This window comes from Geotrypetes seraphini, chromosome 7 (genome assembly GCF_902459505.1).
Source record: "Geotrypetes seraphini chromosome 7, aGeoSer1.1, whole genome shotgun sequence".
Taxonomy (NCBI): domain Eukaryota; kingdom Metazoa; phylum Chordata; class Amphibia; order Gymnophiona; family Dermophiidae; genus Geotrypetes; species Geotrypetes seraphini.
The window spans coordinates 11,404,886-11,417,508 of record NC_047090.1 but is presented as its reverse complement, the minus strand read 5'-3'; the positions used below and the strand labels follow the sequence as shown (position 1 = coordinate 11,417,508).

The 12,623-nt window shown below is 42.0% G+C and overlaps 1 protein-coding gene across 3 annotated transcripts in view; it reads left to right on the top strand.

The window, feature by feature from the left end:
- The window catches only part of EPS8 (epidermal growth factor receptor pathway substrate 8), a 127,233-nt gene that overhangs the window by 109,670 nt on the left and 4,940 nt on the right, over positions 1 to 12,623 (top strand). For all 3 annotated transcript variants that reach the window (XM_033952129.1, XM_033952130.1, XM_033952128.1), the window contains exons 17-18: positions 360 to 471; positions 2,338 to 2,481. In XM_033952129.1, the coding sequence (XP_033808020.1) occupies positions 360 to 471; positions 2,338 to 2,481 (256 nt within the window). The remainder of the gene's footprint in view (positions 1 to 359; positions 472 to 2,337; positions 2,482 to 12,623) is intronic.

Here is a 12,623-nt window from a genome sequence, read left to right as displayed (position 1 = left end):
CTCATTCACATGCACTGGTCTCCCCCCATTCACATGCACTGGTGCTCCTCACCCTCTCATTCACGTACACCGGTCTTCCGTTCTGGCTCCCAAAGGCTCCTTCTCCATCTCAGCAAGGGTAGTAGTGCATTGGTGCAGATGTAGTTTAAGCTCACAGTTGGGGCTGTTTTGTGTGTGTGATGTTTAGAGAGTATTAACATCAGTGTTAGAGATTCTGAGCTGTTTTCCTCTCTGTGACGAGCAAACATCACTCTGCACATGTTTGCACAAAATCCACAGCTGTTTCTCGCAATTCTCACTTTTCTGCTTTCCCCGTGTTAGAAAACAAAATAGTTAATCTTCATCTCTCTGTCCTGCAGATATTATGATATTCACAGTAAAGCCCAGCCCAAGAAATACGCCAAATCCAAGTATGACTTTGTGGCAAGGAACAGCAGCGAGCTGTCTGTCCTGAAAGATGACCTGCTGGAGGTAACAAACCCTGGGCTCTCTGACTGCCTCTTGGCTGCATTTGTTCATCTCTGGAGGATTCACTGATATCTTTATTTCTGTGGTACAAGATCCCTACGTCCAAAAATTACAGTGCATTTGGGGTTATGGTGTACGAGGATTTGAAAGCAATGAACCAGTGTGACAAGGGGGTGGCTGTAGCCAGAAGGTGCTAAGCTGTCGGGGAGAAAGAGGCGTAACCAGCAGAAAAGAGGCGTCGATGAGGCCCCACTTGGAGTACAGTCTAGGAGGCCAGATCTTAACTAACAATGTAAAAGGACTTGAAGTGGTCCAGAGGAAGGTGGCAAAAATGGCTTCTTCCAAAACAGATACGAGAAGAGACCGGAAGACCCCAATATGTATACTCGAGGGAGGGACAGGGAAGATATGATACTTGAAAGAAATTAATCTAGAGAAAATGGTAAAAGTATAGAGCAGTGGTTCCCAACCCTGTCCTGGAGGAACACCAGGCCAATCGGGTTTTCAGGCTAGCCCTAATGAATATGCATGAAGCAAATTTGCATGCCTATCACTTCCATCATATGCAAATCTCTCTCATGCATATTCATTAGGGCTAGCCTGAAAACCCGATTGGCCTGGTGTTCCTCCAGGACAGGGTTGGGAATCACTGGTCTAGAGGACCTGAATTGAAATTGTGGGGTGGTAGACTTAGGAGTAAGGTCAGGAAATTCTTTTTCAAGGAGAGGGTGGTGGAGGCCTGAAATGCCCTCCCGAGGACAAAAATGGACCTCTAATTCGAAAACAAATCGTAGAAAACCAGGGAGTGTTTAAACTTAAGCAGCTTAGAATAATTCTATCAGCTCTCAGTACTAGACTTGAACTGATCTCGTGCAGCGGTGCCAGGTAGAAGGGTGGAGACATGCAAAGGGAGGTGCTTCTGGGGAGTTCTGGAGCAGGCTCTTGCTTTTAGCTCCAGATTGCCCCCTCAGATTGCCCCGGGTACAAAAAACTTAGATTGTGAGCCCACTAGAGGGAGTACCTGCATATAATGTGTACATCCCTCTGCCATCATGTTTCTATGTCCTGAGTACTCCTGTCAGAAGAGCACTGCTGGGTCAGACCACTAGTCCGTCTAGCCCAGTATCCTGTTTCCACAGTGGCAAATCCAAGTCCCTAGTACCTGGCAAAAACTCAATTCCAGAATCTCAACAAGAATATTCTGGAATCCCAAATAGTGGAATCCCCCATGCTTCTAATCCAGGGTAAGCAATGGTTCCCCCCATGTCTGTCTCAATAGCAGTCTATGGACTTTTCCTCCAGGAACTTGTCCAAACCTTTTTTAAAGCCTTCTACGTTAACCACTGTTACCACATCCTACTGTGTTCCAGAGCTTAACTATTCTCTGAGTGAAAAATATTTCCTCCTAGGTGTTTTCAACGTATTTACCTGTAACATCAAGTGTCTCCTAGTCAAACCTTCAGGAAAGAAATAATAACCCTGCTGTTGAAGAAATCCTTAAAGACAAACTAACACAGCAAGAATCATCTCAATCCCCAATAGCAACCCGCTCCACTCTGTAAAACCGCGGGAAATGTCCAGATAACTTCTTATGTAATCCACCTTGAACCGCACAGTAATGGCGGAATAGAAATCACTAATGTAATATAACTTTTGATGGAGTAAAAAATTGATTCACTTGTACCCTTTCTGTACCACTCAGGGTTTTGTAGACTTCAATATCTGCCCTCAACTATCTCTTTGTTTCCAATCTGAGGGGAGATATGATTGAAGTCTATAAAGGGTACAAGTGAATCCAATTTTTTACAGTCCTTGAGGGAGGGCACATGTCAACTCCGAGCTATAAACATGAATGCTGTTCTTCTCCAGGTCCTTGATGATCGGAAGATGTGGTGGAAGGTACAGAACTCAAGCGGAGCGTCCGGTTTTGTGCCAAGTAATATTGTGGATACTGTGAAGCCACAAGAGCCAGGAACAGCACGTACTGAGCCTGTGTACACTCACACAATACAGGTAAGACACAGCCCTGTGCAAGGAGAACGCCCACTCTCCTTGGGCACCCTTGCAAGTGCAGGGTTGTTCAGTGTCGGTCCTCAAGGGCCGCAATCCAGTCAGGTTTTCAAGAGCTCCCAGATGAATTTGTATGCAAGCATAGATCTCGTGCATATTCATTGGGGAAATCCTGAAAACCCGACCTGACGAGATCCGAGTTGGACTCTCGAGGTTAAGAAGCTGTATGCTAACCTTCAATGTAGAAAAATCATGGCTTGAAAATTACTGTGTTAAAAAAAAAATACACTGACAGAAAAAAAGAGATGGAAAAATCAGCAGCATGTGCACTGTTTTTCTCTATCTCCTTCCCTGTGAATGCGTGAGCCGGTCCCCAGTCACTATTCCTTGATCCCTCTCCTGGCACGGGCAGGGCCTCTATCAGAGAGCCTCTGGACCTGCAGTTCCCGTGTGGAAGACGTCCTGGAGCAGCGGGCAATTTCTGCCCCCCTAACAGATCACACCTGCCAAATATTTATTTAATAGGCCGATCCCTACCAGTGCATCAGATCATATCAGTAGGGGTCAAGCAAGGTGGAATTTGCTGCTGCCTCTCAAGATATGGCGGGTTGGAGGGATGTCTAGGGCCCACTTGTGTTTCCAAGGATTTCTTCCAGGGGGGGTAGTGAGTTTAAACCCAGGTTGCTCCTTGTGACCCTGAGCAAGTCACTTAATCCCCCCCCCCCCCTTGCCCCAGGTTCATTAGATAGATTGTGAGCCCCCGGGACAGACAGGGAAAAAATGCTTGAGTACCTGACTAAATTCAAGTTTCAAGTTTATTAGGTTGCTTGTTGAATCGCTTAATCAGATTTCTAAGCGATGTACAATAAAATATACACATAAGAAAACGAAAACATTACATACAATTTATCAATTATAACAAAAACAAAGGGAAAGAGGGGGAGAAATACATTTTTTTATAGTAAAGAAAGAACATACAGGGAAAACACATAAGGAAATTAAAAAAAATGAGTGAAAAATAATTAACTAGAGTAACACTGTATAATAAAATTTAATTAATTTGCAAATGCGTCTTTAAACAAGAAGGTTTTTAATTCGCTTTTAAATTTCCCAAACACTTTCTCCTCCCGTAAAAACATAGGAAGCGCATTCCAGATCTGGGGAGCTGTACATGAGAAGATAAATTGTCTTCTTGTGCCGATTACTTTTAACGTAGGAATTGATAAAAGATTCCGTTCACTAGATCTTAAAGTTCTTTTAACAGAATATGGAATAAGTAGTCTGAATAAAAATGCCGGAGTCTTATTTTCTAATGTTTTAAAGATAATAGTACATAATTTGTGTGTAATTCTGTGTATGACTGGAAGCCAATGAGCCTTTTTAAGGAGTGGTGTCACATGATCGAATTTTTTAGATTTTGTTATTAATTTAATAGAAGCATTTTGAATAATTTGTAAACGTTTAATTTCTTGTAACGTAATTCCTGTAAATAATGAATTGCAGTAATCGATTTTAGACATCACCAGAGAGTGAATAAGAATATTAAGTGCTCTAGGACAGAGGAATTTAGAAATGGATCGAATTTTCCGCAATCTATAGAAGGTGGTTTTAACAATACTACTAATGTGATCATGATAATTGAGTTTATTATCAAAAATTACTCCTAGAATTTTAGTATTTTTAACTAATTGAAGAGGAATATTTGAACCCTTCTGAGCTGTATAGAAAATTGAGTAAACAAATAAAAGTTTCTAAAGATTGAGCTCTATAAGGGAACTAGAGAACGGTATCAAAGCGGATTCTGATTTGGCCTTTTTATATGGCATTTCTGTTGTGCATTTATTTTCACATCTCTGCCCCCTCTCTTAGCTGTTGATGCCAAAGAAGGAATTTGAAATATTCAAGGTATGACGGACTTCTCCCCCACTCTGTACCTGTTTATTGTCTCATGCAACCCTCCAGATTTGCAGGGTTCAATACAGAAGCAAGCCTAGGCCCAGAGCTTTCTGTTGGCCCTGCAGATGCTGGAACGTTTGGTTTCCTCTCTAAGGCACGGACTGCACGCTTTGCCTCTTATGCGTCTCTTTTACCTGGTGTAATCTTTAGACAGTATCTATATTGTTTCATGTTCACAAGATTTTGTTTGAGTTCTACAAACACAATTCTCTGAGGAAAGCAGGACTGCAAAACCCTCACAGCGATGGGTGACGTCGCTGACGTTGGTACCCCAGTAACTTCTTATAGATGCCTTTGGCATTGCTTTCTTTGCTGTCATAGAGGACCATCTCAGTGTCTATCTTTCATCCTATAAGTCCTGTGATAGGGGGGATCGGGTTGAAACGGGGGGAGGAGGGGTGGCTCCTATGTTAGAGAGGAAATCTGGTAACCCTACTCCCTCCAAACCATGTCCTCCTGAGTGAGTGATGGCTTATAGAAGCTCCTCTCTCTGTTCCATCTGGGTTAAGGTGGAACCTGTCTTTTTGGACTAGGCTTCCCTTTTCCCAGAATGCTGCCCAGTTTCTTACAAATCTAAATCCCTCATTCTGCACCACTCCAGAGCCCTTGCTTGCCATATGGGTTCTAGGTGTGGAACACTGGAAGTTTTAGACTTCAGCTTTCTACCTAAAATGTCTACCACTTACCCAAAAAAAAGTCTACATATGGCTTCTAGAACTTCCCTCCCACATCTTCCTATGTTGTTTGTACCCCACATAGCAGACAGCCAGCTCCTCCCAAGCACTGTCTAAAATCTTATTCAGCAACTTTGCCCCAGGCAGGCAGGTGACCAGGCAATTCTGACATCCATCAACCACCCAGGTATCTGCATGCCTAGTCCAGGAGCTATACCTTCTAGAGACAGTGAAATACTGAATCGGAGTGTTTCTTAAGGCAGAGTTTAATCCTGTTCTCTCTATCACCGCTTGTGGGTGGATGGACATGAGACTTCCTCTTTTCTCAGAGCTACCACAGAATAGAGGATGTAGAGCAGTGGTTCCCAAACCTGTCCTGGGGGACCCCCATCCAGTCAGGTTTTCAAAATATCCCTAATGAATATGCATGAGAGAGATTTACATACCTGTCACTTCCATTATATGCAAATCTCTCTCATGCATATTCATTAGGGATATCTTGAAAACCTGACTGGCTGGGGGTCCCCCAGTACAGGTTTGGGAACCCTGATGTAGAGTGAAGGCTTCTGATTGGCTGTCGCCCTTTTCATCCTGCATCAGACGCTGCGCATAGGAGCCCTTTATGGACTCTGAGTATGGCATGAGTTAATGATAACTTGCCACTTGATGCTGTAAGATGAGGGGCAGGTTGAACCGGAACTGTCGAGGGAAAGTGACACATGGTTACTGAAGTGATAAGATAAGGCGGCATGTCAGTGGTAAACGCCGATAATCCCCTGATGTCTTTACACCTCATTCGTTCAATGTCTCCCTTCCCTACAAAATCTCTATCAATTCACTGAAACATTGTTCTTGGCGTAGTAATTTCTCTGTGTGTTGCCAAAGATATATATGAAGTAACAGTAGGAAGGAATGCTAGGAGAGTATAAAAAAAGAGCCACAGTTTTCAGTGTTCCCTTTAAGCCGAGCGGGAGTCCACCAGCTGCATTGCTGTCAGTAGGGGGTGCTGTTTCAATATTTTGTTTCCGATCGCTAGAAACAGACAGGTTCCCTGGAGTTCCGCAGAGCTTGTCTGTCCCTCACTAATGAAAATGTGATAGTGAAACAGCACCCCCCGCTGGCAGGGGTGATATTTTTTTCACTATAAGAGCTCTTTCAGCGTTCAAAGTGACTTCTGCCTCAGCATCTTGCTATGGTTTTATGTGAAATGTTTCTTGGCTTTTTTTTTTTTTTTTTTTTGCATGCTTTTGCTGTTGTGTGTTTGTGTGGGGCAGCCTTTATTCTAATGTAAAAAGAGTTAGAATCTTTGTTTCTACTCCTTCCTGCCAGAGTTGCTTGTAAAGTCCTCTTAACCCACACATGAACTCTGCAGCTGCCATTGCTGTATTGAGAACCATCAATTCTTGTGCCATCCCGTAGCTTTGGGAGGTTTTCTTCTCCTCACTTGACATTTTTTTACTGCTTAGCTTTTAAATGAAACATTTCAGTATATACTGTTCTACGGAGCAGAGAGATGGCCTAATATTGATTAAGGCACAGGACTTTAGCCTACGCACAAGAGGATTCTTAGCGGCCATGGAAACAAGATGGGAAAGGTGTACTTATGAAAGCATTTACTCCCCCAGCCTTAATGAATCACCATAGAAGAAATGCACTCTGCATGCAGACGCATCTCAAAGCCCAGCCTGCTACAGATCTTCCCGGCCATTTTTTAAAAAAATTTAGATTTAACTCACACCCCTGTAGCTCAACATCAGTAGGGGGCATGTGTGTGTGTTCACACGTGTGAGTGCAAACATGCAAAAAGAAGTGGATCAGAGGAGGAGCACTGCAGAAGGGTTAAAAACAGTCTTGCTTGGTCGGCCTTTTTGCTTCTGAGGCAGGGGGTTATCTCCAAAACACAGATCTGTCCGGAGTCTGACAACATTTCCATGTGTATTAGAAATTAGTCTCTTAAGCAATTGTTTTTGTATTTTATTGGTTTTAATTTTTTTTGTTTTTTGGTCTGTTAATAAATACTATTTTATTTATTCACCTCTGAAGATCGTTGAAATTTAGTTGGTCCTTCCCTGCTCCTTTCCCTGAGATATGTATACATTTGTAAGGGGTTTTCTCTTTTTTTGTTTCTTTCTTGTAAATTCATGGTCTGATAGTTCAAAGTGCTTATGCCGATACCAGAATAAGTGCCACTGACCAGGGCTATTCATTAATCTTCAGCAGCTTTGGATCATGCCTGCTGCTATGAATCATTACAGATTGCCCCGTCACTGTCTACGTGAACCGGCTGATCTATGGATGGAGCAAGGGTAGGCCCCAAAATGATCTTCTTAGCATTGACCATCCACCTAGAGTCAGAACAGCACACAGGGCTTCCTAATTATCCAATTCGCTGTCCAGAAAGATGAATATTGCCGCTGTCTGGCTACCTCTGGTACTGACTTGCCCTATCCAGATATTCAGCGCCATCTACTGTTTAGACATCAGCATTGCATATCCAGGGGGTTTTTTTGCCATCATAGCTGACATTTAAAATTGCTGACTGTCTTGTGTCAGTACTGACATAAGGAGGGACAGAGATGCATGTATGATTTAATGTGTGTGTGATGTGGGTGCAAATCATAACTGTTTCATTTTTGCCCGATTAAGTGTTATATATGTAATTATGCTCTGAAGTCCCCTCGATCACCTGCCTTATTTATTTTCATGTTTCATTTAATTTTCTTTATTTCCTGCCAGCAATTACTCGGAGAACTGTCAGAGGTAACTGAGTTCTTGTAAATCTCCTTGGAGGGTCTCTTTCCAGCTGTTCAGTTAGACCTGTAGAAGGATTTTCTAGTACAGTAGACTGTTTTCCTTTTCCATAACTCTTCCATATCCCAGGGACCTTTGATAAATAACACAGCTACATGATATAAGAGACCGCTGTCTATTGTGAATTAAAATACAGAATGCGAGGGTCATGAAATGTGTAGCATCAAATTACACACCCAGACAAGTCAGATTTGCAAGATATCACCTAATGAACAGAGAAATGCATATTCACTGTGGATATCCTGAAAAGTAGTGGAAGAGTCCCTAAACCAGGATTTCTGAACGAGGTCCTCAAGTCCCCCTCCAGCTGATCCAGTTCTCTATGTATCTACAGAGAGGTTGGTGGGTGGTGGAGGCCGTGAATGCAAATCTCGACTATGCAGGTTCATCGGGACTCCAGGCTGACTACGGAGACTTTGGAGTGGTTTAAAAAAATCCCGCCCTAAACCTCAGTTATGAAGCTTTGTAATACATTGTTGTCATGCACTTTCCAAACTTTTTGCACTGTAACAAACTGCTGATATTACCCACGGATTTCACAGCACTTTTTCAGAGCCACCTTTTACCCTGTGCTTTTGCTTTCAAACTTGTCACAGGCAAACACCCCCATCTCTATACTGCGCCTATAACAAACCAATCAGCGTCAATAATTGCCAATTAACAAGAAACGATTGACACTAATTAGAATTTACGCTCGCAATTTTCTAAGCGTATTCTATAAAATGATGTGTGTAAATTCTAGTGTGCTGTTCTCAAAAGCTGGCCTGGCCAGGGGAGGAGCGTGGGCATTCTTAAAAGTTAAGCACACAATTCTAGAATAAGTGCAATCCGTGCATAGCTGGGGTGCAGGCACTTAGGCCTTACTTGCACAGAGAGGCGCTACGTGTGAATCTATAATCCATGCTTAACTCTGGAGGTAGTTATAGCTCAGCGCGAAGTACCAGTCTTTTTAGACAACATATGTACCGTAGAATTTACCTCATAAGGCACTTTTACTGAACCTGCTTTTCACATGGAAAGCAAAAATCTCCTTGCAAAAATCTGCGCAGTTTTCATCCCTTCATCTAAGGCAGGGATCTCAAAGTCCCTCCTTCAGAGCCGCAATCCAGTCGGGTTTTCAGGATTTCCCCAATGAATATGCACTGAAAGCAGTGCATTCACATAGATCTCATGCATATTCATTGGGGAAATCCTGAAGACCCAACTGGATTCCGGCCCTCGAGGACCGGAGTTGCCCATCCCTGACATAGACACTCTAATCCAGGGGTCTCAAAGTCCCTCCTCGAGGGCCGGAATCCAGTCGGGTTTTCAGGATTTCCCCAATGAATATGCATGAGATCTATGTGCATGCACTGCTTTCAATGCATATTCATTGGGAAAATCCTGAAAACCCGACTGGATTGCGGCCCTCAAGGAGGGACTTTGAGACCCCTAGATTAGAGTGTCTATGTCAGGGATGGGCAACTCCGGTCCTCGAGGGCCGGAATCCAGTCGGGTTTTCAGGATTTCCCCAATGAATATGCATGAGATGTATGTGCATGCACTGCTTTCAATGCATATTCATTGGGAAAATCCTGAAAACCCGACTGGATTGCGGCCCTCAAGGAGGGACTTTGAGACCCCTGATCTAAGGATACCCTGGAAACTCCTCTGAGTGGAAGCTTGTAGCTGCTCTGAAAGGGGGCTGGGATTTGGGTGGGAGTACCTATATTTTTGTATTAATCCTTCTGTCTCTGCATTTGATGGAATTCACCAAGAGAGCTGCTTTTTGTTTTGTAGCTGTGCAAAATACAAAAGTATTTGTGAGCTTTGGATTTTCCTCCTCCTCCCAGCAGTTTAATATTTCATTCACAATATGCAGAGAATGTTTGCCTCTGAATTATGCTGCTTCTTAAGTTCAAGTTCAATTTATTTGATATAGTGCATAGATAAAACCAAAGTTAAAATCTTAGTGGTTTACAGTATAAAAAAGGAGGGAGACCAACACAAGCGAATTAACAGATGCAACTGTACAAACATATCAAGAAACATGAAGGAAAGATAACTATGAATTGGTTACAATTAAATCTGGGGATAGGGGAAGGGGAAGGGGTAAAAACATATAAAGTGTGGGATAAAAATGTGATCATGCTCTATTTTTGCCCATACCTATGGAATTATGTGCAAAATGCCTGTGAAAAATAATATGCCTTTAGTTGAGTCTTGAATGTCAAATATGAACTCTCGGTGCGAAGATAAGAAGGTAGAGAATTCCAAAGAGTGAAAGCGGTAATATGTGGGACGTTGTTATCTCCTACATCTCCAGTAGACAGGTTATTGGGTATAATGACTGGGGTAGCCATCCAAATGATTATGAAAAATTGTGACCATTTAAATTTCACTTTTTGGTGGAATTCGAGACGCTTGTTACGAGAAAATGATGTCTGAACAAAGAGCTAATCTAATCTAATCTAAACCTTAAATTTATATACCGCATCCTCTCCACGAATATGAAGCTCGACATGGTTTACAAGAACTTAAATAATAGGTAGAGGAGAAGGTTTACATGAACTTATATGTAGAAGGGAGGAAAAAGGGGGGAGGATAGAATTACAATTTGGTGAAAAGCCAAGTTTTCAGTTGTTTGCGGAATAATTGGAGGGAGCCCAGGTTCCGCAGCGGGATGGTGAGGTCGTTCCAAAGTCCTGTGATTTTGAAGAGAAGGGATTTTCACAGTTTGCCTGCACAGTGAATGCCGCGTAGAGAGGGGAAGGCTCGTTTATACCTTTGGGCGGTTCTGGAGGAGTCGGGACTTGAGGAGTTGTAAGATAGTGGGATAAGGGGAGGAAGGATGCCGTGAATGATCTTAAAAGCCAGGCAGGAACATTTGAAATGGATTCTGGAGATCATTGGGAGCCAATGAAGTTTGGCAAGGAGTGGGGAGGCATGGTCAGATTTGCATTTTGTAAAGATCAATTTGGCTGCAGAATTCTGGATTAGCTGGAGTCTTTGAAGACTTTTTTTTGATAGATTTAAGTAGATGGCATTGCAGTAATCTAGTTTGGAGAGGATGATGGATTGGACATGGATGGCAAAATGTTGTTGGCAGAAGTAGGATCTTACTTTTCTCAGCATGTGGAGGCTGAAAAAGCATGATTTTGCCAAGGAGTTGAGTAATATTAAGTGGTTTAATCTGACGTGTGGTCCATTGACCAATTTTATTGATTCTACTTGAGTGGTTTTTCCCTTTACTTCTGGTTACAATTTACACATCCAGGGAAGGGGGGTGGGTGGGAGGGAGAGGGATAATATATAGAGACTGGTCTATTAATGATTTGAAAGTATTATTGTATGGTTTTTTGAATACATTGAAATCGGGGGGAGGGGGATGAAAATGATTCTCATGTATTTTGATAGATGCAAGTGCTGTTTTTTCAAATAACTTCTACAAATTCTTGTATGCACTGTTTTTTGATTGAAAATGAATAAAGATTTAAAAAAAAAAAACCCCAACAAAGAGTGGGAGCCATGACAAATTCCTAAGAGGAATAATTGTCTAAATGAAGGGACAAACAATAACTTGTTGTTGAGATGATTGAAGAGTTCTTTGTGGAGAATATTGAACCAGAAAACTAAATAAAAAGGAAGGAAGAACAGTTGATAAAATTTGATGGAAGAGAATATTGTATTTGAAAGGAATACGATAAGAAATGGGAAGAATATGCTCAGCCTTTAAAAGAGGTGTAACACGATCAAATTTTGAATGATGGTGACGTAACCTAACTGTAGTGTTTTGAACTAATTGTAACCTGTGTAACTGATATTTTGGAAGACCAATAAGGATGGAATTGCAGTAATCAAGCTTGGACAATACCAAAGAATGTAGAAGAATACAGAGGTAGCTTTGAAGAAATGAATGAATGGATCAAATTTGGCAGAGAGCATAAAAGGAAGAAGATACCACCTTAGAAATGTGAGAGTGAAAACTTAAGGTATCGTCTATCACAATACCTACAACTCTGTTGATGAAAATTTTAAGGGAACTCCCTTCATGCTGAAATGGATGTATTTTATTGAAAGCAATGCAGATAACCAGTAATAGAAAACAATCGCATTGTATAAGAAAATGAGCAGATACAATCACATTTTCATGTTTTTCCCACCCTTCCATCCCCCTCCCCACCCATGAGATCCAAAAGAATGATCAGGCTTGCTCTAAAAGAAAAGACAGAACGATATAAACTGGTCACAGGTTGAGTAATCCGCTTCGGGCAGTTGGTGTTAATGAGTTCCAAAATGGTTCCCTAGTGAACTGTAGCCGTCTTCCTCCAGGAGTGTCTAAATTGGGCGTTCTCCGCAAATGCTGTATAAAGAGTGCCCTCCATTGTGCCAAAGTGGGAGTCTCTGGGGTTAACCAACGCAGCAATATAGTCTTGACGCCCAAGAGAAGAGAGTCTCGCATACCCCTTCGTGCTGAAATTTAAAGATTCTGCTGATGAATTTCTTGAAGAGAAAAGCATTCTTTAGTTTTTTGTGAGTTGACTTTGTTGAGCATAAGTCAATCTGCAATTGTGTCCAATTTTGCAGAAACAGATAAGTAAGTTGATTGAGAGTGGAGTGGAAAAATGAGCTAAATATCATCTGTGTAAATAAAGAATGTGAACCCTAGAGACTATAATTTGAGAGTAAGGGGTGCGAGAAAAATGTTGTAAAGTATTGGTCCTA